A 27,871-nucleotide genomic window follows, 5' to 3' on the forward strand; every position below is an offset into this window, starting at 1 on the left:
CCCCGCCTCCTCTTTGCCTCTCCGCTGCTCCCAGCTGTGCTCTTGAGAGACCTGCCCCGACCTCACACACAGCTGGGTGCGGCCATATTTATCATCTGGATCTCTTTGGCCCAGCCGACCACGAAGAACATCTCTGTTAATTAAGCTAAAGAAATTAGAACTTCAATTTGGTTAACCTGAGCACGCCTGGCCATACTGGACGAGCCTGCTTAGTGCCCGTGTTCCCTGATGCATTCTGGTCAAGAAGGTTGTTCTCTTTGGCAGACCTGGCAATGAGAGGCTCGATCTCAGGGGCAAGCCCTCTGGCCAGGGCCCTTCTCCACCTCTGGCCAGCACCCGGCTCCCCAGGGGACAAGCCCTCTGGCCCGACTCTGCTGAGGGGTTCTGTGCATTCACTCTCTCTCTCAGATCCCAGAGGGCTTCCCATGTTGGAAAGTATCTTCTTCATCTTCTGTAGCAAAGTAGCATTCCACTCCTTGAGGGACTACAGCTTGTTGAGCCATTCCCCAGTGGACGGGCATTTAGCCCTTGGGTTTCTAGTCCCTGATCACTGTAAAAAGAGCTGCTATGAATATATTTGTGTCTATGGGACCTTTCCTATTTCTTTGGTCCATTCTGGGTATCAACCAGCTTGAAAGGCCTGAACTGAAGTTTTTATGTTGTTTTCCCAAATAGCTGTACCCAGTTCCCAAGACTGTACAAACGGGACATGGATGCAACCATTTTCCCATCGTCCCTCCAACATTGATCATTTTCCTTTTTGACCACCTTTGGGTCTCTTCTAAGTGTGATGTAAATTCCCAGAATGACTGCAATTTGCATTTCTTTTATTAGACTCTGTTCATTGGCTGTTGTTGATTGTTTTATTTTACCAATTTGAATCCTTAAACATCTCAGAAATGAGACATTCAGACAAATTTGTTGCAAAAGTTTTTCCATTTAATTGTTTCTCTTTATTGGAGAATTTGCATAAAATTTGCACAAAGATATAATTTTTAGTAAACCACATAATCCACATGGACATATAGGGGCAGCTAGGTGGTTCAGGGGACAGAGTGCCAGGCTTGGAATAAGGAAAACCTCGGTTCAAATCCAGCCTCAGATACTTAGTGACTATGGGATTCTGGGCCATCATTCCACCTTGGTATGCTGCAGTTTCCACAGCTGTTAAATGGGTATAATAAGAGTTTCTGCCTCTCATGATGGTCACGAGGATCCAAGGAGTAATATTTGTAACATACGTAGCACAGTGCTGGGCGTGTAGTAGGTGCTAGATAGCAGATTTCCTTTGAATGGCTCTTTAGGGTCCATTAGGAATCGCTTGACTTAATTCTGCAGCAAAAGCAATTCTTGGGGGAATTCTCTCCGTTCGCCCATGAGCTTTCCTCCAGCCTCTCTTTTCTCATTTTTTAGGTCATTCACCTTTTTCTAGGTCATTGTTTGAGGATCCTGTCTGGGCTTGGGGCCACAGGTCATTAATGGTTGTTTAAGATGCAAATATCAGGTGTAACATCTGACCAGATGTCAACATCATACTGGAGAAAACTGACTTTTTCTTAGAAAACCCACCTCTCCTAATCTCTAAAGTTCACTTCATACTTGTTTGAAGCGTTTCTTTTGGCTGTCAGCCTTAGACGCCCTTTCCTTGTGTGTGTGTTTGTGTGTGTATGTGTCTGTCTGTCTGCCTGCCTCTGTCTCCCTGTATTTGTCTCTGTCTTTTTCTGCCTCTATTTTTATTTCTTCTTTCCCACCCTTATTATAAATCAAGGCTATATTTCAAGAGGAGTGTACAGAGGAGTAAATCTGTCAGAGGAGCTAGCCTCTACTTATAATTTATATAAAGCAGATTCAGAAGTACTCTGTGCAAGGTTAAACAGGTACTTCTCCTAAAAGGTTTTCTTATTTTTGGATGTTTTCAGAAATAGTAAGAGCAAATTAGAATAATCTTTCACCAAGGAGAAATTCTATTTACAAAAAAAAAAAAAAGCACCATTTTCACATACAGAATATCAAAGACAAGATTTCTTAAAATTACCATTCAGAAAATTTATCTTTGATTTTCATCTTATGTTGGACTAAAATGATCTCAGAGGTCCTTGTTAGCTCTGAATCCGATGGCTCAGGACGATCAGACTTTCTCAGTTTTTAAGAGGCACAAGTCTCCCCGTGGAACTAATATTAGGCTTGGTTTTGCAGCCTTCCGTGAGTTAGATCTGATAGGAAAGAAACGGAACATCCAAAAAAAGACAAACTCATCAGAATGAAGTGCTGCAGACAGAGAACAAAGGCAGCCTCGCTTAAATCTCAGAGCAGGAATATTTGGGCAGAATAATTCTGAAATATAAAAAGTCAAATGGAATCTCAAATGATCGATTTACAACTAGAATTAAAAAAAAATGAGAGCCAGAGCCCAGCAGAAGGCTGGGACAGGGACAAACAACGATCAGGGAGATGGGGAAAAGAAGAGACCAAGAGAGGGAAGGAGACAGAAAAGGAAAAACAGAAGAGAGGGAAAGAGAGTTCGGAGCCTTTCCCAGAACATCTGACCAGCCCAGCCCCATCGGAGCTCAAGGCGTCCTGGTCCTGTGCTCTCTCAGGGTAGTTTCTTTTTAAGGGACTCACCTTGTAACTTCTCTTACCTCAATGTAGTTCAGTCACCAAAAAGGGGGTAGAGATTGTGCTTGAATAGTCATGGCAAAGTGCACCATGTTTTCAGTCTCAACAATAAAAACCTCTCCACGATCAGGAGCCTCGCGGTCAGGCACTTAAGTCACCCTTTCCTGGGGCTCCCTGGGGCATTTACAGCTGAACCTCTCCCCTCCCGGCACGAGGCAGGGTCAGCAGCAAAGGGGACATTTCATTCCCATTGGGGCTCCAGAGGGGACAGAAGCGAGGGCTGCTTGTGCACGTGTCCCTTCGCTTCAGGAGTCCGTCAGCCAATGACCGTGTGCTGGTAAATCACATCCCTCGGGAAAGCCGTCAGCCTGGCGGGCCGTCCCATCTCCCAGTTTGGAAGTAAAAACTAGTCCGGATCGGATCCGGCAGATTGGGCGGCTGCTCACTGGGTAAAAGACATTCTTGTTCAGCTTGAGTGAGATCGGGTGATGCGATTGGGAAGGAGGGAAGAATCCATAATCCTCCATGAAGTGGCCCCCTTACCCTCGGACTCCTCATCGTTAGGTGATGGTCCTTCCCACTCCCAAACACTGGGAAGAGTGAGGAATGGGGACAGATTCAGTTCTGCGGAGGTTCTGATGAAGGGAGGATACGTCAGCTTCTAGCAGGAGAGCTGCTGATGTTCTAGCAGGCACGAGTAAAATCCGGGTCAGACAAGCGTCCCTGGCCCCGCTCTTCCCCGTCCTTTTCCTCACCCTTGGCTCTTGCCTTCAAACCCCATCGTGTGGAGCAGCCCTCCCTGCTGCTGGGGCCTCCCTCTCCGCTAACCTTGGCCCTATCCTGACTGTATCCGGTAGCGACCTGGTCATTCACTCGTTGTTGCCCCCCTGAAACAGTAGGAACTGGTTGTGCTTGTATGTGCATCCTCAGCACTCCGGTAGAGCTGTCCCTCGGCAGTAAGTGTTACACAAAGGCTCGCTGGCTGATTGAGATCAGGAAAAAGACAGGAATAGATGTCAAGGGGATGAAGCTGATGGGCCGGAGACATTTAAGAAAGAAGAAATGTCAGACTCTGCTAACACATTGTAATATAAAGGAGCAAAGGGCAAGGGATGAATCAAAGTAGCTCCAATTTTGCTCGCAGACAGGAGAAAATGGCATGGAAGGCTAGAGGAAAGGTAAGAAGCCATCTTTGTTTAGACCAAGGCTATAATGATAATGTATTGTAAAGAGGTTGTCAATAGGGGTCAGGAGGCAATCACACAGACCAGGTGGTCCTGGATCAGCTTGGGATAATTGTACTGAGGGTTAACGTTCATGGGATTTGTGTACGATGACTACCCCGATTTGTCAGAGCTGATCTAAGGGGGTGCCCTCAGAACCTAGAAACAGGGAGCTGAAAGGGACCCTCCTTTTATGAAGGAGAGCATGGGACCTTATGAGGAGAAAGGACTTACTACGGGTCACTCGGGGAACACAAAACAGAACCAGTCTCACGAGGTTCACTCTGTGATTTCTCTTGGTCCCAAAGAGAAGGTCGTCAACTTGGCCGTGATGATTCTGAACTTTAAATTCAACCTCAGTAAAAATAGACGGATCAATAAAATACAGCAGAAAAATGTCTTGGTAGCTCAGTGATTGCAGCTGCCGAGCTCCCGTAAGCCTCGTCCCTTTCCATCGTCAGCCCCTGCTTTGCGGGACCAGATTCTGCCGAGGCAGAAAGGGGTGCGGTGCCACCCGCTGGTTCTGTGTCCTTGAAAGTTGCCTGCTCAGAATCTGTACCGGGGCTCACAGGTGTAAAATGAAGTTTGCCTCCTCCCGCCTGCCTCTTGCACCAAGGTGAAGGGTTCATTAATTCATTGCATGGTGCTATTAATTCAGTCCCCTAAAGCTCGTTCCATAAAGTCCTTCTGAGAGACACGGGCACGCACCACATCTGGTTACACAAGTAATAGCGCACTTGAGTCGGGGCCAATAAAAGCTTTCTGTGGGAAATATTCAGATGATGCTTCCAACCCTTTGGAGAGCTGACCTCTGGATGTGTGGCCGAGGGCCAAGACGCGGGGTCATTTCCCCGAGCGGTGGAATTTTCTCCCAGTAACATGAAAAGCCTATTATCCGCTAATGAGGAACAAGTTAATGACATTAGCCATGACTGATTACCTGTCCAGTTTGGCTGAATAGGGGCGACTTTGAGGAATGAATGTTAATGCCCTGATTACACCCTTGGGAGCACAGAAAGCCGCCCCTCCACACCCCGTCCCCGCTTTCAATCCCAGAGTCCTTGACTACTAAACAGGACAGGGAGGAGATGACAACACATTTCCCTCTGTAATGAGCCACGGGACAAGCAGGAAGACACGGTTTTGTGTTTTCATCGATTTCACAGAGTAATTCTATTCTTAATTTTCAGACTTGATGCCTAATTTTAAACTGTCTTTAAACAAGGGGCGCTTTGATCACATTAAATTTAAAAGTTTGATACAAATAAAACCAATGTAGCCAAGATTAGGAGGAATCGGAAAACTTAAAAAATTGAAAACAATTTTTAATTTTCAGATAAATAACTCAAAAAAGAGTCAAATTTATGAGAATATGAGATATTTTCCCAATTGATAAATGGCAAAAGGATATGAACAGATAATTTTTAGAAAATGAAAGCTACCTGTAGTCATATAAATAAAGATGCTCTAATTCATTATTTGAGAAATTAAAACAACCATGAGACATTATCTCACACCTATCAGAGTAGCTGAAATGATAGAAAAGTGAAATGAGAAAGGTCAGAGGGGGTAGGGGAAATTTGACTAAAACACTCTTCATGGAACTATGAACAGATCCCACCATTTTGGAGAACAATCTGATACCATCCCTATCCCCAGCCCTCAGGAGTGTTTCTGTGATAACCTTGTGATTAAAGGGCAGCAGACAATATTTGTTTCTTAGGCTAGAGATGTGCCCCCAGGCTGCCAAGAGATAGAAATGGGATGGGACCTTGGGGGTCTGTCACCATCTGCAGAGTCACCATAGCCAATGGCCTTTTGGCTCAACTTCTCAGGGTTCCCTTCCTCTGCTGTGAGCCTGGAAGAGGTCAGAGCCCTCTGGGGCAACCAGAGGACACCGCGTAGCACAGAAGCGGGGGCCTGCTTGCCTCAGTTTCCTCAACTATAAAATGGGGATAATCATAGCACTGTCCTCCAAGGGTGTTTTGAGGATCAAATAAGATAATTGTAAAGTGCTTATCACAAAGTGCCTGGTGCACAGCAGGTGCTATCATTATAAATGCTAATTTATTTAAATAATAATGGCTGGGCTACATTGGACTAAACTCTAGCTGTGCTTGTGAAGTGATTTTTTAAAAATCCAGCTGTTGGCCACCAAACACTGGTCTCATTCAATTTCATCTCAGGAAGTCTGGTCCACCGGCACATTTTCCAAGTCACCTTCTCTAATGCTCAGTCTCAGTGCCTGGGGGTGGAAGGTGCAAATGTCCTTTGTGAAAGTGCCCGGGGGATCTTGGGGTATACAAGAACTGCTTATGTCTTAGGATATTTTCCAAATCCCTTCCTCGACCCCTCCCCGCCCATGCCCTTTGGTTCCGGGACTGGACTGGATCAGTCGCCTTTCTTGCTGCCTCCCTGGCACACAGAGTCCCCCAGAGACAAAGAAGGGTTCCTAAGACAAGCTCCGGGATTGGGGAATGGAGGCTGCGGGACATGAGGAACCCAGAGCTCTTCCTTGACTCCCACCCAAACCATCAGGATCGCAGCCCTTGGGAATAATGACAGGGACAGGTGACTGTGACTTTTTTCAGACCTCCCTTTCCAGGGAGTCTTTCTGGACCCCCTTTGCCTTGTGACTTAGGTTTTGTTTGTAAAAGAGAAGGAGTGTTCTAGGTACATTTCTAATGAGCTTTCTTCCCCGAGGGGTCACTAGCTGGAAAAAGCCTAAGGGCACAGATTGTGTCATCTGTGGACAATCACTCGCATTTTCTGAGAGTAAAAAGTTGATAAAAGCCTGATTCTCCAGATGCCCACTCTAACCCAATAGCTGTTTTTAAACAAAGAATGTGCTGGACCCCGCAGAGGGCACTATATTCTGGAAAAGGGTATAGTTGGTCTGTAGCCCTCACATAGGAAGGGCCAAAGCCTGAGCTTGGGAGTCCTTTGTGACTTGCTTATATTTCTGATCTTAAATGATCAGCATGTGGGTGATCCGAGTTAAAGTCTTTCTAAAATCCTGGCTTGAGAAACTGATGCATTGTTAGTGGAGTTGTGAACTGATCCCACCATTCTGGAGAGCAATGTGGAACTATGCCCAGACTAATTATCCGGACAATAGCACTAGTAGGTCTTATTCCAAAGGGATCATAAAAGGGGGGAAAGCACCTACATGTGCAAAAATACTTCTAGCAGCCCTTTTTGTGGTGGCAAAATATTGGATATGGAGGGGATGCCTATCAACTGGCTGAACAAGCTGTAGGATATGAGTGCAGCGGAATACTATTGTGCAATAAGAAATGATAAACAGGAAGATTTCAGAATAACCAGGAAAGACTTGTAGAAACTGATGCAAAGTGAAATGAGCAGGACCAGGAAAACACTGTACACAGTATCGGCAAAACTGTGTGATGATCGGCTGACTCAGCTCTTCTCAGCAACATAACGATCCAAAACAAGTACAAAGGACTCACAAAAGAAAATGCTATCCACATCCAGATTAAGAACTGATGGACTCTCTTTTTATATAGAGATTGCTATTTATAAAACATGTGCATGGGTAATTTTTCAACATTGACCCTTGCAAAACCTTCTGTTGCAACTTTTCCCCTCCTTTCCCCCACCCCCGCCCCTTGATGGCAGGTAGCCCAATACATGTTAAAGTATTTGTTAAATACAATCTATGTATACATATTTATATAGTTATCTTGCTGCACAAGAAAAATCAGATCTAGAAAGAAGTTAAAAAAAAACTGAGAGGGAAAACAAAAATGCAAGCAAACAGTAACAGAAAGAGTGGAAATGCTCTGTTGTGGTCCATACTCATTTCCCACGGTTCTTTCTCTGGGTGCAGATGGTTCTCTTCATCATTGAACAATTGGAACTGGTTTGAATCACCTAGTTGAGGAGAGCCACGTCCATCAGAAATGATCATTGTATAATCTTGTTGTTGCCACGCACAATGATCTCCTGGTTCTGCTCATTTCCTCAGCATCAGTTCATGTAAGTCTCTCCAGGCTTCTTTGCTGGTCATTTCTGACAGAACAATAATATTCCATAGCATTCATGTACCACAATTTGTTCAGCCATTCTCCAACTGATGGGCATCCATTCGAACTGATGGACTCTTAATGTAGATTGAAGCATAATTTTCCACTTCATTCTTTTTTTGTTTTGTTTTTTTTCTTTTGATCTGTCATTTCTTTCGCAAGTATAATGTATATGGAAATAAGTTTTACATGATTGAATGTGTATAAACTAGATCAAACTCCGTACATCTTCAGAAGAGGAGAGGGAGGGAGGGAGGGAGAAAAATTTGAATTCAAAATCTTGTAAAAATGAATGCTAAGAATTATCATATATCTGGGGAAAGAATAAAATGCTATTACAACCACGGTAACCGGAGGCATTATAGCAGACCAGCCGCGGCTTAGGGAGAAACACTGGGATGAATCTCAGAGCTGTCCCCCAAAAAGCCCAGTCTCTCTCATTTCTTTTCAGTTAAGATCAGGTCTTGCAGATGCTTCTGACCTTTCTTGACTCAGCATCACTCTGTAGGAAGGTGAACAGAGATTTAGATTTGGACTCACAGGTCCTGGATGTGAATCGTGACTCTGGTGTCTGTGACCTCATCTGTAAAATGATAGGAAGCCTCCAAGGCCCCCTGCAACCCAAAGCCATAGCATCAGAGGAATGACACAGAATGGCATGTCACAAGGAGGTGCTGCTATGATCTCCATTTTACAGATGAAAATACTGAGGCATAGAATAAGAGACTTGATCACACAAGAGGCACACAGCTAGTCAGCGAAGCCACATTTGAACTTGGGCCTTCCCAACTCCAGCACGTTGGTTAAAAGAGAGGAAATATAGAATACAAAATTGGATTAAACCTCAAAGCTTGATTCTTGAAATCCATGGTTTTTAAAATGACATGACACCCTTGGGAGATTTATGATGTTACCATGAACAGCATTAAAACAGATGAAAACATCAGATAAATTGGGCTCACTGTGAAAGCGCCCGATCTACAGTCTCAGATGAAAAGCTCTGAAGTCATCACAGCTCCCGTCCAAGTGGCGAGGAGCCCTTTTATGTACAGAGTCAGCTTGTGTTCCCATGACATGCTGCTGTGTGCCAGCGGGGAGCTTTCCCCATCGGGAGGAAATTTGGGAAGTCGGTTCTGGACGCTGGAGACAGAGCTTCCCTGATGATGTCCACCCCCTCACCCCACCCCCAGTCCTCTCGCTCATACACAACTTAGACTCAACATTCTGAGTTTCAAGGGGGTAGAACCAGATTTCTCCGGCCCCTGGGGGACGTATTATTCTGGCTTCAGAAAGATATGGAGAATCCACCCAATGGTGAATTAGCAATTTTCAACCACGTGACCTTAATTCTTTTAACAACCAGCCCAGAGCCACAGAATGTCTGAAAGGAACCTGAACTGGAACCCTCCCCCTCCAGGGAAGAAGCCGCCTATTCCACTTCTTGGATGGCGGAGGATCATGGGAGAGCTTTCTCCAAAGGACCCACGTGCCCCATCCCTTTATTTCTTTGTTGATTGTCAGTAACATCCTATTGACATAAAAACGCTCACCCTGATGCTTTGCGTTCTCAGAGTGTTTGTTATGAGCCATCACTACTTTAAACAGTTCACAAATTTCTTTTTAACAAGGTAATAATTCATGTTCGATGAAGCTGTGCAACGACATCACTGAGTCAACCAGTCATCTAATTATACTCCTTGCAGTTGGAAAGTTGTCCCCAATCCCCCGCACACCCCCGGGTTTTTCTAAGGATTTTTATTTTATTTTTCCCCATTAGTTCCATAGAACCTGTGACACAAACTACCTTCTGACTTGTACTGTGGCTCCACTCAAGTGCCACCTTCTCAGCCCCCATCGGGAGGTCGCTGTGGATCTTCGAAAAGGTTATGGAAAGTTTGCCCCAGTTGCTCGAGTCTCCCAAAATACATCCCCCGCTTTCAGCACTTCTGACCATTTGAACTGCAAAGAGTGCCAGCTGCACGCAGAGCAGTTCCCAAAGCCTGCCAGGGAGCTGGCTAGATCGCGGGCTTGGCAACAAGCAAGCTTCCGAAATCAAAGCTGCAAAGACCCAGATGGAAGCCGGAGAAATATCTCCGGAGCCGTGACCTTCGTTCACAGAAAATGTTTATTCTTAGAGGGGTTTTTGTGGTTGCTTTGGGGGCGCTTATCAAGGCTCTTGTTTTCTCCAGAATGAGAAGGGATATTAAATTGGAGGATCTTTGGGAATTTAGAAACCATTTAGAGTTCTTGTACGTTCATCAAAACCCTTCTTGGAAATCCTGTCCTGTGGTAGTGGGCGAGGAGGCTGGGCCTTGGGCTCAGAAGAGCTGGGTTTGTCCCGATCCAAGTGGACTGCAAGGCATTGAGAACATAGAGGGCATCCAGTCTAATCACTGGATTGTCCTAATGGGAAAACTGAGGCCCGAGTAAAATGTCAGGGTGACGTCCCCAAGGCTCAAATTTAGGAACTTGCCTCCCTGGGACTCCCTGCCTCTGCTTGGGTCACTTCCCCTCTCGGTAGGCATCCCTCCTTGCTTTCCAGATTCCGAACCTGGGAGCTGCAAAGGGGCAAAATGCCAGGCGGTGATTCCCGGAGAGTTGGGGGGACTTTACTCCAATGGGCCATGGGGAGAGCCCTTTGCTTTGTCTGGACACCGTCTGGGAAACTCCTGGAGTTGTCCCACTGGAATACCACTGGAGGTTGGGAAAGGCCGGGGCTCCTGAGCTGGGGTGTCTGGGTAAAGGTCTGCAGGAATCCTTCAAGGTGGTTTTTGCCTGAAAAATGCTTGATGTAAAAAATGCCGATTTCCTCCTTGGTGCCCGGGGGTGGGGGCGGGCTCCCGGACAAAGGGGTTTTAGCTTTCAATCTTCCTCCTCCCCTCCCCCAACAAGTCCCACCCCTTCTCCTGTTTTCTCCAAGGGAGGAAGCCCGGGCTGTCTCTGGGGGGCCGGGGCCGGCCAGTTTGGGGTAACTGGGGCAGCGTGAGATCCTGGAAATCCAGGCTGGGGAGCAGGGTGCCGGCTTGGGGGACCCGCTGTTCCCCCGGCAAGATCATGACTTGTTCTTCAGTCATTTCAGCCGTGCCCAACTTGACCCACTGGGGGTTTTCTTGGCAGAGATGAGGGAGGCCGTCACCATTTCCTCCTCATTTTACAGACGAGGAAACTGAGGCTGACACGGCCATCTCGCCCTGGTGACTCCAGACCTGGCGCCTCACCCAGCTGCCCGTGGCCCACGGGGCTGCCCAGTTCTGGAGCCTCCGCTTTGAAGGTCAGACAAGATTGCTCCGACCACGTAGACCATGTGTGTGGCCATTTCCGCCCCGTGTCTGACCAGGTGGGATGTCCCCAAGGGGCCCAGCAGGCGTCCCAGCTGGGCCCAAAGGTGGTGCGGTGGGTAGTGCACGGGTGTGGCTCCCAGTTCTGCCCTGTGCTGCTTTGGGACCCTGGGCTTGGGTTTCCTCCATTTCCAAATGAGAACTCCTGGGGGCGGTAAATCCTGGGGATCCGAGAGGTAGCCTTAAGGTGGAGCCTCCGCTCCGTGGCCGCCTCACACGCGGGTAGCCGGGCCTCTCTTCTCGCACAGGGCCCCAGCATAGCCAGGCCGACAGGCACAGGCGTTGGGGAGGACGCATCGGCCCCCGTGCAGACACGCCGGATCACAAAGGGCTGCAAAACAGGGTACATGCGTCATCCCTGTGGGAGGGGGACGCCCAGAGAGGCTTCCTGCTCCCAACTCTTCCCACCTAGGACCTCGGACACGGAGCAGAAGCATCGGGCCCTCCCCACCCGGTGCCCCAATAGAGACTCCCTCCTCATCCTCTTTGGGAATCATGGTTCCTAGCTCTAGGTCTGGAAGCTACATCTGAGGGCAGATGGGGAAACTGAGGCAAATGCTAGGTCTGAACCCAGGCTCCCCCCCAACCTGGAATCCGGCACCCCTTCTACTGCTCCACCCGTATGCCTGCCATTCTTCCCTGGGGTCCTCCCTGAGGTCCTCCCTGGAGTCCTCCCTGCGGCACTGAGAGGGTGGATGGCCTGCCAGGCTCGCTGTGTCAGCATCCATTGTTCCCTTTCCTCTGCTGGATTTCCGGCTCTGACTTTAGACTTAGAGAGGTCATTCTCTCGATTTAGTCTCTGGACAGCAGCCCCAGTCTGTCCTTGGGCCTCCTTTGGAGCCTCCTCATCCCCAGCACCTTCCGCACTCAGGGTTACCTCCCTGGCTCAGTGACAACCCCCCCCCCATAACACTCCCGGTCCCTGGCTCAATGACGCCCCCGGGGAGCCCTCTGGGCACTTGGTGGAGACTCCCACCTGGCGATGGATCACGGACTTCTCACAGAGGAGCCTCACCTGTCTGACAACGGACTCGTCCCCGAGGGGACCCCAGCTATACTTGGGCCTGTGCATTCTGACCCCTGGGCAGGCGGCCGGAGCCCGACCTCAGATACGAAGGTTCCCAGCCCGTGGGAGAAAGGGGAGGGAATCCTCTGAAGGAGCTCCGCATTTAATGGCAGCCGCTGGGCCGAGCTTGGGGAGCCAGACACAGAAAGATCTCTGCGCTAATGGAGACAAAGTGCCGGCTGCGCCAAGGCCGAGTACAGCAGGGGGGCGATCCCTCGGAGGCAACACGCCGGAGTGGAGGGCGGAGTGTGCTGGTCACTCTCAGCCCTCCAGCTGCTGGGGGACAGCCGCCGGGGAAGAGCAGCCCTGGAGGCCAGGGCCGGCCCCCATTTTAGCCACCGCCCTGGAGAGGCTGCCTCACTGCTGGGAGAGGAAGCGTGGCTCACTGGCAATGGGAAGTGAAGGCTGCAGGCTGCTTCGCTCCCCCCTCGGAAGAAGCGGAAGGATTTGGTGCAAAGCCGCTACACTAAGATGGCGGGAACGCCCCTTTGGTCCAGGAGTTTCCCCAGAAGCTCTTACCTGAGCCGCATCTCCTCCCTCGCCACCCCGAGGCGCAGGAGCAGACATTGGGCCCCACGCACCTGCCGCCATTCACGCACGCGGGGTCACAGATGCCTGAAGGCGAGAGGCGGCTCGTGATGGCTCCCGAGGGCCCGGGCCCCTCCCCCCGGGGGCTCCCCCACCCCGGCTTACTTTTCTGGCATCTCTGTCCAGTGTACCCCTCGGGGCAGGAGCACACGTTCTTTCTCACGCACTGGCCGCCATTTTTACAGGGAGGACTGCAGATCGCTAAGGAAGCCAATGGAAAACGAGCAGATGGTGAGCATGAAAGGCATCATCAGCCGCCTTCCCGCAGCGGGCCAACTGGTCCTGCGGCGGAGAGAGCGCCAAGCCTCTGGCCAAGAGTGACCGGGCAGGGGCCGCCGCGGACCGGTCTCTGCATCGGTTTCCTCCTCCCTGTAAGGGACCCAAGGATCCCTCCAGTCTCTCAGTCGCCTGGATCCTCCGAGGCCCCAATGAGAGAGTGCACGGGAAAGGCCAAGAGCCTGGAAGTGCGGGTCATGGTCATCGGGACACAGGATGGTAACTAGCGCCCTACACCCAGCCGAGAAAAGGTGGCGCCCACGGAGAGCAGCCCCTCCAGGATCCGCGTGGATCCCTTATCAGTCCTTCAGAGAGAATTGTGAAGGAGAAATGAGAGGATTCTTTTCACTCAGTTGATTTTGACTCATTTCTCCAAAAAAATAAGGTCATTGGATTTCTAATCCAGCGGCTGGATCAGATTCCGAGCCAGACCAGAAATGGAAACAGAGGAGTGCATCATAAAAGGAACCGTGGCAAGTCCCAACTCATGATGGGAAATTCGCTGCAAATTTCCATTCCAATTCAGCAAAATCTACATGGATATCTTGAGACCAAGAATCCAGTTTTTAATTAAATTTCATCAGTCATTTAAAAGCTCCCTTTTCACTGTTCCGGCTCTCCTGCCGTGAAAGTGGAAATTTTCAGTATTACCGAGTGCGGCAGAAACCAGTTAAGTGAAAAAATTGTGAGCATAAGCCCGATTCCAAATTCATTCCGGCACAGCGGGGCATGGGAGCTGCCGAGGGAATCCCAGAATCTCAGCATGGCCAGGGGCCTTAATGGACTAGGAGCCCGCCGCTTAGAAACCAGGAAAATTAAATCAGTCACGTTTTCCCTGAAAATTCAAGTCCTCATGGCATCCCTCAGCTACGTCAAAGGCCCTCCCATCCATCTCAGGTGAGGTTCCTCTTCACATTTGGCCAGATTTCTTGTGTTTAAACCCAACATTTAAAAAAAGAAAGAGAAAAATTGGAAATTCGGGTTACCGTTCTGACACCTCAAACCAAAGAATCCAGTGGGGCAGAGGCAGCTGTTTGGCTTGTGGCAGATTCCGCCATTGAGGCAGACTGGCTCACACAAAGCTGTGGACAGAGAAGGAGATGGTCAGTGCTCCCTCACGGAAAAAAAATAAAATAAAAAGACAAAGAAAACTGAACGGAAATAACTAGTGGTAGGCAATGAAATACTTCATTTTCACCGCAAGTAAAGCCCATAACTGATAATTAATTTGGCTTTATTGAACATAAAAAGCCATGAATAAAATAACTAGATAATGGTGGAGGAAGTTTGCTCATTAATTTTATAGCTAACACTACACTAGGAACATGGAGGATGGGATTGGAATTCCAAATGACCTTGTTTAATTGGAGAGAGGAGGAGATTCAGCGGGAAGGGGACCAGGGCCAAACAAAATAACTGAAATATCCAGAGAAACCCCCCGGCTGGAGGGAGGTAATGGATGTCACGGAGCCCCAGTGGTCCTTAAATTGAACAGGAACCAATAAGGTGGCAGAGTAAACAGAAAATATGATACCCTGAGTGGGGAGAATCACGGTGGTGGAAGAGCCAGGGCCAGGCTTCCCTGTCATTCTGCCCCGAGCCATCTGTGAAAACTGAAATTTTAGGGGATGGGGCACGGGAAATGTAGAGAGCAAAGAGAACGTCCCAATGCAGGAAAGGATAAGGAAGACCTAGGAAGTAACCTCGTGGGAATCTTGGGAAATCGAGGCTTTGTCCAGGAAAGAAAAGCCTTAAAAACAAGGCGGTTGTGCATGAAAGAAATGGAGCGTCCCCATGTCCACTAATGAAAAGGTGGCTAGATGGCCCAGGGGGCAGGGCCCGGAATCAGGAAGACTCATCTCCCTGAGCGCAAATACGGCCTTAGACATTTACTAAGTGGGACCCTGGGCAGTCACTTCACCCTGCTTCTCATCTGCAAAATGAGCCGGAGAAGGCCGAGGACAAACACTCCGGTGTCTCTGCCAAGGAGACCCAACAGGGCTGAATAAGAGCGGGTGGAGGGACCCAAGGGAGAAGGCAGACAGGGCACCCCGAAGGGCGGGAAAGGGGGAAGCGATTCCCCGTGGTGAGGAAAGGGAAGTCAGCGTCCTGGGGCCCAGACCCCTCGTCTGGGGGCCTTGGTCTCAGCCTTCACAAGACTGCAAATTTGCAGCTACTTCTGCCTATTCCCATTTTCACACTTGTACACACACACACACACACACACACACACACACACACCTGAGTGTGCACACGAGCACACACTTGTACACATGCACACTCACACAGATGCCTGCAGTGCACACAGTGTGCACACACATTTGCACACACATGCACACACACAGTCTTTTGGTCTTGCTCTCTTGTCTCGGTCCCCACAGCTGCTGTTACTTCTTCTACAATGGGCTCCTTTGGGTGTCGGACATTCTGGAAGGGCAAGGGAGAGGAGGAAGGCGGGTATGGGGCTGTCCTCCGATCTGGAACCGGAGGCCTCAGTCCTTGGTCATCCCCCTCGCCATCGGGCCCGGGATCCCAGGAAATGGGCTGGTCTGGGCTTTACCTGTGGCGCAGGTGGGGCCGAACCATCCCCGCTGACACTGGCAGACGTCGGGAGCGAGACACTGCCCGCCGTGCTCGCAGTGCTTGGTGCAGACCGCTGGAAGGAGAGGGTAACGGGTGGGGAGCCGCCCGGCTCCGGGGCTTGGGTTATATCCCAGAGCTGGGCGACCTTCTAGCTCCGGGCCGGGCTGTCAGACACGCCGGGGTGCTGGACGGGGTCCAGGCCACTCATCAAGTGCACTGGACCTTTCTTTGGGTCCTCAGTGCTTAGTGCAGTTCCTGGCACACAGTAGGTGCTTAATCAATGCCAGGTGACTGACTTTGGGGGGAAATCAGGGTCACTGAGAAAAAGCCTGTGCTTAAATTACGGCTGCCCAAACAGAACACGAGAAGGGGATGGTTCCTTCAGACTTGCTCTTCTCCGAGAGGGGGTCTGGGAGGGATAGGAAGACGCCGAAATCTCGGTCCCTTCTGAGGATCCTCCACCTGAGCCCCCATGATCCCCTGCTTCAGACAGCAAATACTCAGAGCTCCGCCTTTCCTGGGAATGATGGGCCTTGTGGAGGCCAGGAGCTCTCCCTTACCTGTTTCACACCTTGGTCCCACGAAGCCGTAGGGACACGAGCAGAGATTATGAGCCAAGCACGACCCGCCGTGGCGGCAGGGTGGGCTGCAGGAGGCTGCGGAAGGAGAGGGCGGTTACGGGAATCATTAGTAACAGGCATTTCCAAGCGGTTTTGGATGCAAGGCCCACAATGACCCTCTGGCAGACACGTGACAGGCCTGAAGGTCACGGCCAAGTAAGAAAAGCAGGATGTGGGGAGGGAAAGAGAGCAGAGGGAACTCTGCCCCACCGAGGACCCCACCTTGTGCACGGGTGATTCCCCAAGGCCTGGGAGACACACAGACCCCGGGCTAGACACTTCCTGTGGTTCTTACAGCCGGGGTGACACAGAGCTGTGTTATAGGGAGGGGAGCATTTAGAGATGGCTGGGCTCCCTCCAAGCAGGTATGGGCTCCCTCCTAGTGGGTCAGCCCCCCCCCATTGGACTTACCTGTGTGGCAGCCGGGGCCAGAGAAGCCGGCCTTGCACCTGCAGACGTTGGGGCGCACGCACTCCATGCCCCTGCCACAGGGGTGCCTGCAGATGGCTGGGGAGCAGAAGGGGAGGGATGTGGCCCAAAAAGCCTGGCTGGGGGGGCCGGAGGGGAGGGCGGGCGGGAGCTCGGCTCACTTCTCTCCTGCTGAGACCCACTTTCCCTATGGTAAGAGGGGTCTCGGGCTGGGGGGCCAGGCAGGGGCCCTGCTCCCAAACCGGGCTGGTTAACTTAATTAGGAGGAAAGTAGAAAGGGCACCCACTGACTGCTATCAAGTGAAATCGGTCCCTTCGGGTTTTTATTAGTCGGTCATTTCTGCTAAAGCAGAACGAGGCCAGATGTGGACTCAGAGGCCCGAGTTCAAGAGCCGGTCATTTCCAGCTGGTTCCTGCCCCCCCCCAGGAAGGGCTAAGGGTGTGATGGGGGCCCCACTTCTTCTGGCCCCCATCTATGACCTTCCTCTGCAGCCACTGCCTCCTGATGCTGAACAAGAGGAAACACTTGCCCACAGCCGGGAGAGCAATTTAACTTTTAAATGTGCTTCCTCCCCTATGGAAAAGGGGATCACCCCAAGAGCCTGCCCCCCAGGGAGCCGGGATAGAGCGCCCCTGTGGGGAGGCCAGCGCCGTCATCATGGAGAAGGGGACCCCGCTCCAGACTCCTGCCGCCCCCTCTCTTCCCCCCAAGCCTTGTCCCTGCACAGGTCCCGCAGCTGCTCACTAGGGCAGGGAGCCAAAGCCCGGCCCTCCTACCTTTGCACTGGGCCCCATCTCCGTAGTAACCGAAGGGGCAGCGGCCGCACTGGAAGCCTCCGCCTGGGGCTGCCGCGCAGGGCACCCCGGGGAAGCAGGGGGAGTCGGCGCAGGGGAGCCGCTCGGCCGGCCCGGGTGCGGGGGAGCTCTGGTCCCTCTCAGGCGTTGCTGGGGACGCGGAGACTGCGCTGGGACCGGCTCCCGATTCCTGCTGGAGGCTGCCCGGGGTCCCGGAGGCCCCTGGGGAAGGGCCTGGGCCGCCAACCTCCGCCAGCCCCCGCCTCAGGCCGGGGCTGCCGCCGTCCACAGCTGGGGTCACGTCGGGCGGGGCCGCCTCCAAAGCCACAAGGGGCGGGGACAGGGACGCCCGGGGAGCACGGCCGGTGACCGCGGGATCTTCTTCAGGGGATGGCGGCCCGTGGGCGAAGCTTGGGACGCCGAGCGCCCAGGGCTGCGCAGAGGGCCCAAATGCTCCGGCTGAAATGACAGGAACCCCCCGCCGGCGACAGACCTTGGTGCCCGCCACTGTGCCGGGCGCTCAGCGCTCCCTTACTCGGTGGAAGCCCGGGGAGTCCCTGGTATTTAAGGACCCGGCTTTCAGCGAAGCCCTTAGCGTGGGCAAAGTTCCTTCCGGGCTCATCTGTCTGCGCCCCCAAGAACACCGGGACGGCCCAGCCCAAGGCGTAATTACCCAGGGTTCCCCGGGAAGCCACCTGAGGGGCAGCGACGGGCAGGGCGCCTTGCCCCCGACTGCGCTTGGCTCGCTGTCTTACACCCAAACCCCTGCGACTTCCTCACCGTTTCTGAGACGTGGCTGCCCAACGCAGGCTTAGCGCTACAGCTGGGCAAGTCGAGCCAGCGAGCGTTCATTAGGCCCCTACTGTGTGCCAGGAGCCGTGCTAAGCACTGGGATGGAGCAACGAGCTAAGGTCTAGAAAGCATTAAAGGGCCGGAAACGTCACCACCAGGGCGGACAGTCTCAGAACTGGGACAGCCAAAAAGTCCATCCCCCTGCGCCCGGCCTGACGCGGAGCCTGGAGCCCCTCGCACGGCATCCCCGCCTTCTCCATGTGGCACAGCCTGGAGGGACGGGGCGCCTCCTCCCACCCTCAGAAGGGCCTTCCGGGGGGAGGGCGAGTCGTCCGTGGGGGAGGGCGAGCCCCCCTCAAAGACCTGCTTCGGGGAAAGGAAAGATGACCCTCCCAAAGTGATGTGCGACCCAGCGCGCGGCGGCCACGGGGAGGGCCCAGGAAGAGCGCATTCTGGGGCCCGTGGGCGGGAGGAGCCGCCGCCGCCCTCCAGACAAGGCCGGGAGCTTGCCCACAGCCCCTCGGGCCCAGGGCAGCCCCGACCCCCGGTCCACCCCGCCTTCCGTGCGTGGAGCCTCGTCCAGCCTCGGCGCATGGAAGGAGGCGCAGAAAGAGGCCCATAATGGCCGGGGCTCCCAGCCGGCCCAGCCCGCCTTCCCCTCCCGGCCCCAGCCCGGCCCCGGACAAAGGACTGAAGCCTCCGAGCCTCAGTTTCCCGGCATGCGGGTCGCGCTTTCTGCCTTAAAGCTCCGCGGAAATGGGGACAGAGCCGCTGCGGAGCGCGCATTTAGACCCCAACCCCCGAGGTTTCTTGGGGGAAGCCCGCCCTCTTGTGGCGCTTTGGGGAACACTATTTTTTCCCTGAAGAGCAGCTGCAGAAAGCCTCGTTCAGGGAATAAGTTTGAGAGTTTAAAAGTTTAAAGGCGCGCGGCTTGACACAGTTTCTATGTAAACTTTCTTCCATAACCAGGTCTCACTTTAAGCCCTGCCCCGGGGCTAGATGGGCCCACATCACTCTGTCCCGTAGCGGGAGCCAGGTAACCTCGGTTATGTAACCCTTCGTTCTGGGGGCCCCGGGGTGGGACTCGCCGCCCCGGCCCTGCCCAGGCTTCTCCCTGCAGAGCCAGGCTCCCTCCCGGCTCCCGGCTCTCCAGCTGCCATCGCGTCCCTGATTTCCCTCGCTTCCCCCACCTGGGCTGGGAAGGATCCTTTTCCTTGTCTGTGCTCCCCAGACACTCCAACTCTCTCTCAGAGGGATTTACTCCAGAGGCAGAGGAGGGGGAATGGGGGGCAACAAGGGGAAGCCATAATGGGCCAGGGCACTTGGCAGCAGAGCTGGACATGTCCTTTTCCCAGATGGGACTGACTAAATGGCACGGGAAGGTGGGTAGAGGAGAGGGTGACGCTAAACCAAACATCCCATGTTGCCCCATCACCAGGCAGACGGGCGAGCCCCGGGAAGGTGCCGGAGGCATGGAGGCGGTCGGCCAGTCTGCTCCCCCCCCACTGCCTCCCACAGCCCCATTACCCCCATGGTCCCCTGCTGCCCCCCACGGCCCCCTGCTGCCCCCCACGGCCCCCTGCTGCCCCCCACGGCCCCCTGCTGCCCCACACGGCCCCCTGCTGCCCCACACGGCCCCCTGCTGCCCCCCACGGCCCCCTGCTGCTCCCCACGGCCCCCTGCTGCCCCCCACGGCCCCCTGCTGCCCCCCACGGCCCCCTGCTGCTCCCCACGGCCCCCTGCTGCCCCCCACGGCTCCCTGCTGCCCCCCATGGCCCCTGCTGCCCCACACGGCCACGCAGGGCGGGCCACGTCCTTCCCCTGGCCCAGGAAGTCTGACTCCCCCTCATTCTGCTCAGGGCTCCTGGGTCCAGGAGGACCTTCCACTTCATGCAGCCCCCGAGCACACTCTCCCAGGCACAGGGGGTTTGTCTCTTTGGGCAGGTCTGTCCTGGAGAGCGGGGGCCAGGATCCTGGAGGGGACGCTCTGGCTGCTGGCACTCAGGGCTTCTCTGCCTCCTGCTCAGTCACGGGGCCAGCCTGGCCCCTGCCGGGCGTCCTGCCTCAGCCGCCTCCGAGGCCCGAGTGGACCGAGCTGGGGGGGAGCGGGACTGGACCCGGTCCGGCCCCCACCGATGATTGTTCATCAGGCAGTCGGCACCGGGCGTCTTCCTCGGTCTTTTCTCCCGCCCCAGACGACACGTCCGAGGGGACACCGGCAAACTCGAAGTGCTTGACGGGCTTCCAATGAGCCTGGCTGCCCCACCTTCCTCCCTCTGCAGGGACCCACCCCGGCCCCGCCACGGGCCACGCTCCTCCCCCAGCCAGGGCCCGAAGGAAACCACCAGCAGTTCTAGAAAAGAGATGCTCCCTTCTTTCTCATCTTCTCAGACCAAAGGAAGCTTTGGGAAGAGAAAGCAGAAAGCGGGGCTAGAGCTGGGTCCAGACGGCCGGGGTCTGAGCAGAGCCTGGTGACCAAAGTCCCCTAATAAGTGCTTGTCCCATCACTTCCCTCTCAGGGCCTCGGTTCCCCTGTCTGTAAAATGGGGCGATCTAGCTCACTCTCTAATCCTGTGACTTCCCAATTCTATTCCTCTAAAGTCACTCCCAATCTTCCCATCCTTTGCTCAGGGAACTCAGGGAGCGGCTGGGGCACAGTGCATAGAGTACGTGGCTTGGAGTCAGGAGGTCCCGAGTTCAAATCCAGCCGCAGATACTCGTTGGCTGCGTGAGCCTGAGCCAGTCACTTCCACTTTATCTCAGTTTCCTCAGGTGTGAAATGGGATGATGGCAGCTCCCTCCCAGGATTGTTGTGAGAGTCCAAGGAGAAGGCTCTTCTAAAGAGTTAGTGCAGCGCCTGACACTAGTAGGCACTTAATAAATGCTTCTTTCCTTTCCCCCAAGGCTCCTCTCCAACAGAATCAAGAGAAGGAGCAAAGCCTGGGGTGCCTTCTTGCCCTGGGGCGGCCCAGATCGTGGCCTGGGGGCCTCGCAGAGGAGCCCAGAGGGATCCCCAAACTCACCGGCAGCACCTCCGCCGGCTTCTGTCCCTTCCGCCTCCTTCTCTTCAGAGTCCTGGGGGCTTGCGGGGCCGGAAATCAGCTCACTCCCAAGCACGGTTTCCCCTGCGATGGACGTGTCAGTCAGGGCTCGAAATCCAGGGAACAGGCCCAGGTCACGGCTCACAGGTTGAGGGTAGGGCACTGGTTAGATCACAGAGAGCCTCAGCCCACTGGGGGCGGGGGTCCCCCCACCATGGATCCGGGCACTTAACCTCCAGGAAGGCTGTGATGGGCAACTGAGTCCCTCTGGGCAAAGTTCTACAGGACAGCCCGCTTTGTAATGGAACATTTCTGGCTTTATTGCTCCTTTATTTTGTCTCAGGACACGGTGGGATGGAAAAGCCCGGTGCACGTCATTGGCATGTAATAGTGCCCAGGGAGGGGACACTGCAGCGGGCAGGCTTTTGCCCCCCTCCTCTGCCCACCCCCTTGAGGGCTGGCCGCTCTGCCATGAACAGGGGCACCGAAGAAGAGCAGAGTGCCGGGCAGGCCGGAGCCACAGGGTCAGGTCCCTAGGGGGGCAGTGAGAGAAGAACGGGCGCAGGAATGGGGGCAGAATTACAGGAGGCCTTCAAGGTCATCCTAAGGAGCCGTGGCCTTAACCTGCAGGTGACGGGTGGCTCGGACACCAGCTGCTCATTCTGAGAAAAATGGGGTCTCGAGACAAGTCTGAGGGGAGCCGTTTCGTCCCCTCGGCTGAGATTCGCCTGTGGGTGGTGGACAGTGCGGGAGGGGGACGGGCTTCCGGGCTTCCACCCCGGACACAGCAGGGACCCAACGGGAAAACCCTCGGGACCTCTGTGTGCTTCCAAGCGGCCCTCCTGGGTCCTTCTCACTTTAAGATAAGGTAACAGGCTAAGAAGTGTTTGCAGAACCAGTGTCGGGGCTTCCCCAGCCCAGCCCAGCGCGCTGGCCACTGAGACACCTGGCCCCCACGATCACTGAATGGGCCCAGCCATCCGGGGGACAGAGTGGCATCCGCAGGCAGCCCCTTACCCTGGCACGCTCGCCCGGCTCCGTGGACGGCTCCAGGACACGGGTCGCAACGATAGGAACCCAAAACGTTGACACAACGTCCTTCAGGGAGGCAGGGGCCGGACCTGCATTCGTCCACGTCTTCCTGGCAATTGGAGCCTGGGTGGAAACAGAGAAAGGTGAGGGGGAGCACCAATAAGTGGACAGTTCTCCCCCCTCCACCTTTCCAGCCAATCCCGCTCCACCATGTGTTACATTTATGGACAGCTGGGTCACAAGGACCGTCTCCTTCTGCCCTTGAATCTCCAGCCTGGCCCTGAGGCTGGCACAGGGGTCGGGCATGAGTTAGGGCCTGCTGAATGACTGGGGAAACTCCAGCCTGGCCCACAGGCTGGCACAGGGGTCGGGCATGAGTTAGGGCCTGCTGAATGACTGGGGAAACTCCAGCCTGGCCCACAGGCTGGCACAGGAGGTGGGCATCAGAGGCACTAACTGATCTGGGGAAACAGCTTCTGCTTGGACCACCCAGCTGGGGTCAAACCCACCTTTCCTGAATCCCCTTCTGGCACTCTCCACTGCTCCCCTGCCAGAGGCCCAGGCTATGGATGTTTCACAGAGCAAGGGCCAGCCTGCTCTCCTGTATCCTCAGTGCTTTGTATACAGTAAGTGCTTAATAAAGCTTCTTCATGTGGGAACGAAATACTTCTAAGCAGGAGCCAGTCTCCTGTCCCTGTTCTAGGGAGAACTCTCCCCCGTGGAGTCTGCTGTGACTCAGTCCTGTCTGATACTGTATCCTGCCAAAGATCCCCGGGTGACCCTTTCCTTCTTCAGTGTGTCCCCATTTAACAGATGGGTGACTTGCCCGATCATGAGTGTCTGAGGCTGTATTGAGCTCAGGTCTCGATGACTCCAGGCCTGGGGCCCCACCCACTGCACCCCTCCCCCCGCACCCCCTCCCTCTATGCCACGGAGCCCGAGCCCTGGGTTCCCGTGGGAGTTCGGGCAGTGGCCGCCACTCCTCCAGCATTCAGCCTGGGGGCGCGCTTGCTCCTCGCACCCCGCGAGGAAGACTCGGGAATTCTCCCGGCCTAGGCCATCTGAGCTCCCTGTAGGAGGCAGGAGGCGGGGCTGCCCCTACCCACTGAGCTCCCCCACCCTCCAAGGAGACAGAGCACGCGCACTGACCCGCCCACCCCACTGGGCATTCACAGGAGTGCTGGCCGGGGGCTTCTCCGCATTGGCCCGGCCCACAGGGGCGGGGCTCGCACCCGTCCAAGTCACAAGCCTGGCCTTCAAACCCCGGCCCGCGTCGTCGGGGGCCACCCCCTCGGGGCACACACCGGCCGCCGTTCAGGCAGTCGCAGGGCTTCACGGACACCTGTGGAAGCAAGGAAACGGCTGCTCATCCTTCAGCCCCCGGGGCCTGGCCAGCTGGTTGTGCGAAGGCCGCTCTGCCCTACGGCCACGAGGGGTTACTCTCATTAAACTTCCCCGAGAAAAGAGAGCACAAGTTAAGCGGCTCGAGGGGAGGCTGCTGAAGTCCCCCTGAGCAGGTGGAGCCTCAGTTTCCCCACCTGTAAGATGGGGACAGATTCCCCGAGGACCTCCCCGGGCCGGAAGGCTGGCCCTTTGGGAAGGGTCCTCACCTTCACCAGGGGGCCTCCCTACCTCGATGGTCACCGTGGCCTCGGCGTGGCAGTCATCGGCGGCGCTGACCGTGAACGTGTGCGTGCCCCGGGACAGGGCTTTCCACAGCAGGACGCCCCCGGAAGAGACGCTGGCAGCGGGGGGCCCCGAGCGCAGCGTGTAGGAGACGGGGGAGCCCTCCGGGTCGGTGGCCCGCAGCTGCTGCGTGAAGTTGGCGCCATAAAACGTCCAGAGTCTTTGCGGGGCTTCGTGGAACACGGGGGGCCGGTTATCTGCGGCCGAGCGGACACCCCCTCACTGCTGGAAATCTCCCCGCTCTGCCCGGGGCCGGCCGGAACCCTTAGGGGTCACCTGGGCCGGCGGCCGCTCTCCCCCGCCCCCTCCCCCCCATAGTCCTAGGTTCCCCAGACCCCCTGGGAAGCAGGAAAGAGAGGAATCCGGCAGCTTGGCGTATCCACCCCTACCTAAGGGCGTCGGGCCCTCACAGCTGCAGCGGGAGCCTTGTCCCCGCCCCGGCTCCCTGAGTTCCCAGGCCGGGGTGGGAAGGGGCGCTTCACCCAGCAGGGAGCCCAGCCGTCCATTAGCCTGCATCGGCTTAGCGACCCGAAAAATCAGCTTGGAAAATTCCCGGCCCCTCCACGAGCGGCGCGGTGGCCAGGCGCCTCTGGTCCCGCTTTAGTTAGGTAAAAGGCGGGGCAGGATGCCGTGGAGGCAGGAAGCCGCCCCGCTAAACATTGGGGACTTGTCCGCCCACACGGCCGGCTCCCCGGCCTCCGGGCTTGGGCGGCCAGGGCCCTCCGTGGGGAGCTGCGTACCTGGGGACACCGACCACGTCCATTTGGAGAGGTCACTCCTGCAGAGCCGGCAGGGGCCGGTCGGGCTGGGCGCCCCATCCGGGTAGCAGCGGCCGTCCACGAGGCAGAGCTTTTCCTGAAGGTGAAGGAAGCAGCCCCATGGGCAAAGCTGCCCCTCTGTGAGCTTACCAGGCTTTCCTCTGTAGGTTCATTAGAGCCCCAAGATGGGAAGGGGAGACCTCGGCACAGCTCGGATAGAACCATTAGCGCAAACAGAAGGGAATACCTTTAACGTGCAGCGCCCCTCGGCTCGGGGGTCACACGTCTGGCAAGCCCCGTCATAGAGCGTCAGGATCTGGGGGTTACTGAAGCGATGGCCGTCGTTAGAAACCTGGAGGAGGGAACGGTTGTGTCTCCAGCGATGACCTGAGTCACGACTGATCAGAGAAGCGCAAGGGAACAGCTCTGAGGTAGCCCCTCCCACCTGTCAGACTGGCCAGGATGGCAGGAAAGGAACATGACCCACGAAGGAGGGGTGTGGGGAAACTGAGGCCCTGACACTGTTGGCGGAGCTGAGACTCTGACCTGGAGAGCAGGGGGCTGTGCCCCACGCCCCTGGAACTTGCATACCCCCTGACCCAATAATAAATACCACACCAGATCTCTTTTACAGAGACCTGTGTTGGGCTTTTCAAGGTAATAAACCTTATTTGTACCAAAGAATATTCAGAGCAGCTTTTTGTGTGGCCAAGGGAAACAGTGTGTCCATCAAATGGGGAATACGTATGGTTGGAATCGTTGTGGTCGGTGATTGTAAGAGAACAGCACGTGATAAGCAATGGCCAGCACCATATTCTCAGAAAAAGCTGGAAAGAATTAAGGGGAACTGATGCAAGGGGGAAATGAACAGAACCAGAACAGTGTACACAGGAGCAGAACCTTGTGAGATGAGCAACTCCGAAAGACTTGGCTATTCTTCCCAAAACAAGATCCAAGCCCTTCCCCAAGGACTCCCAGCATTCTCTCTGCCTCCAGAGAGAGAACCACCAGACTCTGGATGCAGACCGAAGCCTGCTGTTTTCAGTTTCTGTAGTTTTTCCGTGATATTTTCCCTCTGGGCCTGTGCCTTCTTTCACAACATCTCTCATATGGAAATGTTTTACATGACTGCACACATAGGACCTTTATCAAAGTGCTCACTGTCTCAGGGAGGGGAGGGATGGGGGGGGGTGGAGAATAAAATTTGAAACTTTTTTTTTCCCCTGAGGCAATTGGGGTTAAGTGACTTGCCTAGGATCACACAGCTAGGAAAAGTCAGGTCTTCCTGGTGCTCTATTCACTGTGTCACCTAGCTGTCCCAGAACTCTTTTTTTTTTTAAGCAAATGTTAACAATTGTCTTTACATGTAATTGGGGAAAATATTTAAAAAAAAAAAAAAAGATGGATGTCGATTAGCTTTTTGTCAAGGATTCTGTTTCACCAGAGAATCACTTAAGAAAAATCTGTTTTTTTGTTTGTGGTTGTCTTTTTACCTTGACTTGCCACTTTACAATTGGCCCATCTCCCCACTGGTCCATTGTGGGTAACTTCTGGACGTGGGCAGGCAGCTGGCAGGTGACAGTTGTGCTGTTTTGAAAGACGACCTCTGTGTATACGGGTGCTCCAGGGATCCCTTGGCTACCGTTATACTAAAGAAATAGAAAGCATGCCATTTCTCCTTTTCAGTCATGGAAAAATTCCAACAAGAATCAATTCTTACTCATGAAATTGTTAAATTGAAAAGCTTTTGGATTGGTTATGGCACATTATGCCCAGAAATATATATTCATTGAAAACCTTATTTCCAATCTATATCAAGAAATAAAAATCAATCATTTTGATACATCAGGGAATCTGATGCTTTCTAAACCTGCTGAGGTGGCCATTTTCTCCTTTCACCGGTGGAAAGGACCGCTCTAGTTTGACAAGATTTGATGTAATTTGTGGTCACTTTTTATCGAAGCTTTCAGCAGCAAACACGGATTTGTTGGCTTTTGACGTCTAGTGATGAAGGCATGGGACAGACAGAGTCATTTTGAAAGATCGAGTGAGGGCAACAGCTTTATTGACACACGGGGATGAACCCACCATGGACAGATTAGTAACATCTCTGAGCCCCCACTGAACCCCCCCCCCCAAGACTAGGAAAATCCAGCTAGCACAAAGTTGACCACAGCCACAGTGGAAGCGGCAGATGATTGAAGCCATGTGAAATGGGGCTGGACAGCGAATGCAGCAGGCAGTGAATCCCTTTCACCACCCTGGGTGAGACCTCGTGCCTTTTCAGTGCATGTGGGATTGGGCTGCGGTCCATCCCCCAGTCTTACACCAATGGCCACTCTTCATCACACTTCCTTTGGATTTAGAAGAGGAAGAAATCTCCCTGGAAGGAAGGCAGTGACGGTGATCTGGGGCCAGAAAGTATCAGTGCTCCTGTACCTTCCCAGAGGGCACAAATCCACTGGGCTCCGGCTTGACAAGGCACTAATATGGCGCCTGCTGTCACTTGGAAAGTCCTGCCAAGATTAAGACCATGTGCACTCTCTGGAGAGACACTGCCTCAAATTAACATTGTGAACACAACTGTCTTTTTCCATCACCATCTTCTTATGGTCATAAATTAACTTAACAAATTCAGGGCTTATTCACACAGGCTGTAAGGGCACAGTCTCTAAATAGTATTGTTCTTATTTACTTGTTTATCTACCTATTTGTTTTTGTGCAAAAACAACCTTTCTTGCTGTGTATTGTTATTAGGGGGGATACAGTGGGTTGGCTCGATTCATTGAGAATCATTTCAGAATGTCAGAATGGAGCTCACAGACCAGCTAGTCTAAGCCAGAGGCAGTTTAAAAAGAACCAATGGACCACACCCCTAAAATGGCCAGCCAACCCTTACTTGGAGATTTCCTACCTCCCATTTTTGGACAGCTCTCGGGCTTTTTTAGGATTCTTTTTCCCTGACTATAGATCAAATTTTAC

At 53.8% G+C, this 27,871-nt stretch overlaps 1 protein-coding gene across 1 annotated transcript in view; it reads right to left on the reverse strand.

The window, feature by feature from the left end:
• Window positions 1–11,286: 11,286 nt before the first annotated feature.
• The window catches only part of VWDE (von Willebrand factor D and EGF domains), a 32,855-nt gene continuing 16,270 nt past the window's right edge, over window positions 11,287–27,871 (reverse strand). The window contains exons 15-34 of the mRNA XM_052001706.1: window positions 26,383–26,538; window positions 25,137–25,241; window positions 24,872–24,986; window positions 24,078–24,328; window positions 23,608–23,787; window positions 22,665–22,869; window positions 22,431–22,568; window positions 21,396–21,575; window positions 20,506–20,755; window positions 19,900–20,323; window positions 18,116–18,326; window positions 17,563–18,039; window positions 16,768–16,863; window positions 16,297–16,392; window positions 15,714–15,809; window positions 14,140–14,235; window positions 12,983–13,078; window positions 12,772–12,904; window positions 12,466–12,652; window positions 11,287–11,744 (exon numbers count right to left, since the gene is read on the reverse strand). Of these exons, the coding sequence (XP_051857666.1) occupies window positions 11,436–11,744; window positions 12,466–12,652; window positions 12,772–12,904; window positions 12,983–13,078; window positions 14,140–14,235; window positions 15,714–15,809; window positions 16,297–16,392; window positions 16,768–16,863; window positions 17,563–18,039; window positions 18,116–18,326; window positions 19,900–20,323; window positions 20,506–20,755; window positions 21,396–21,575; window positions 22,431–22,568; window positions 22,665–22,869; window positions 23,608–23,787; window positions 24,078–24,328; window positions 24,872–24,986; window positions 25,137–25,241; window positions 26,383–26,538 (3,801 nt within the window). The 3' untranslated portion in view covers window positions 11,287–11,435. The remainder of the gene's footprint in view (window positions 11,745–12,465; window positions 12,653–12,771; window positions 12,905–12,982; window positions 13,079–14,139; window positions 14,236–15,713; window positions 15,810–16,296; window positions 16,393–16,767; window positions 16,864–17,562; window positions 18,040–18,115; window positions 18,327–19,899; window positions 20,324–20,505; window positions 20,756–21,395; window positions 21,576–22,430; window positions 22,569–22,664; window positions 22,870–23,607; window positions 23,788–24,077; window positions 24,329–24,871; window positions 24,987–25,136; window positions 25,242–26,382; window positions 26,539–27,871) is intronic.

The sequence above is a fragment of the Antechinus flavipes genome, chromosome 5 (genome assembly GCF_016432865.1).
Source record: "Antechinus flavipes isolate AdamAnt ecotype Samford, QLD, Australia chromosome 5, AdamAnt_v2, whole genome shotgun sequence".
NCBI lineage: Eukaryota > Metazoa > Chordata > Mammalia > Dasyuromorphia > Dasyuridae > Antechinus > Antechinus flavipes.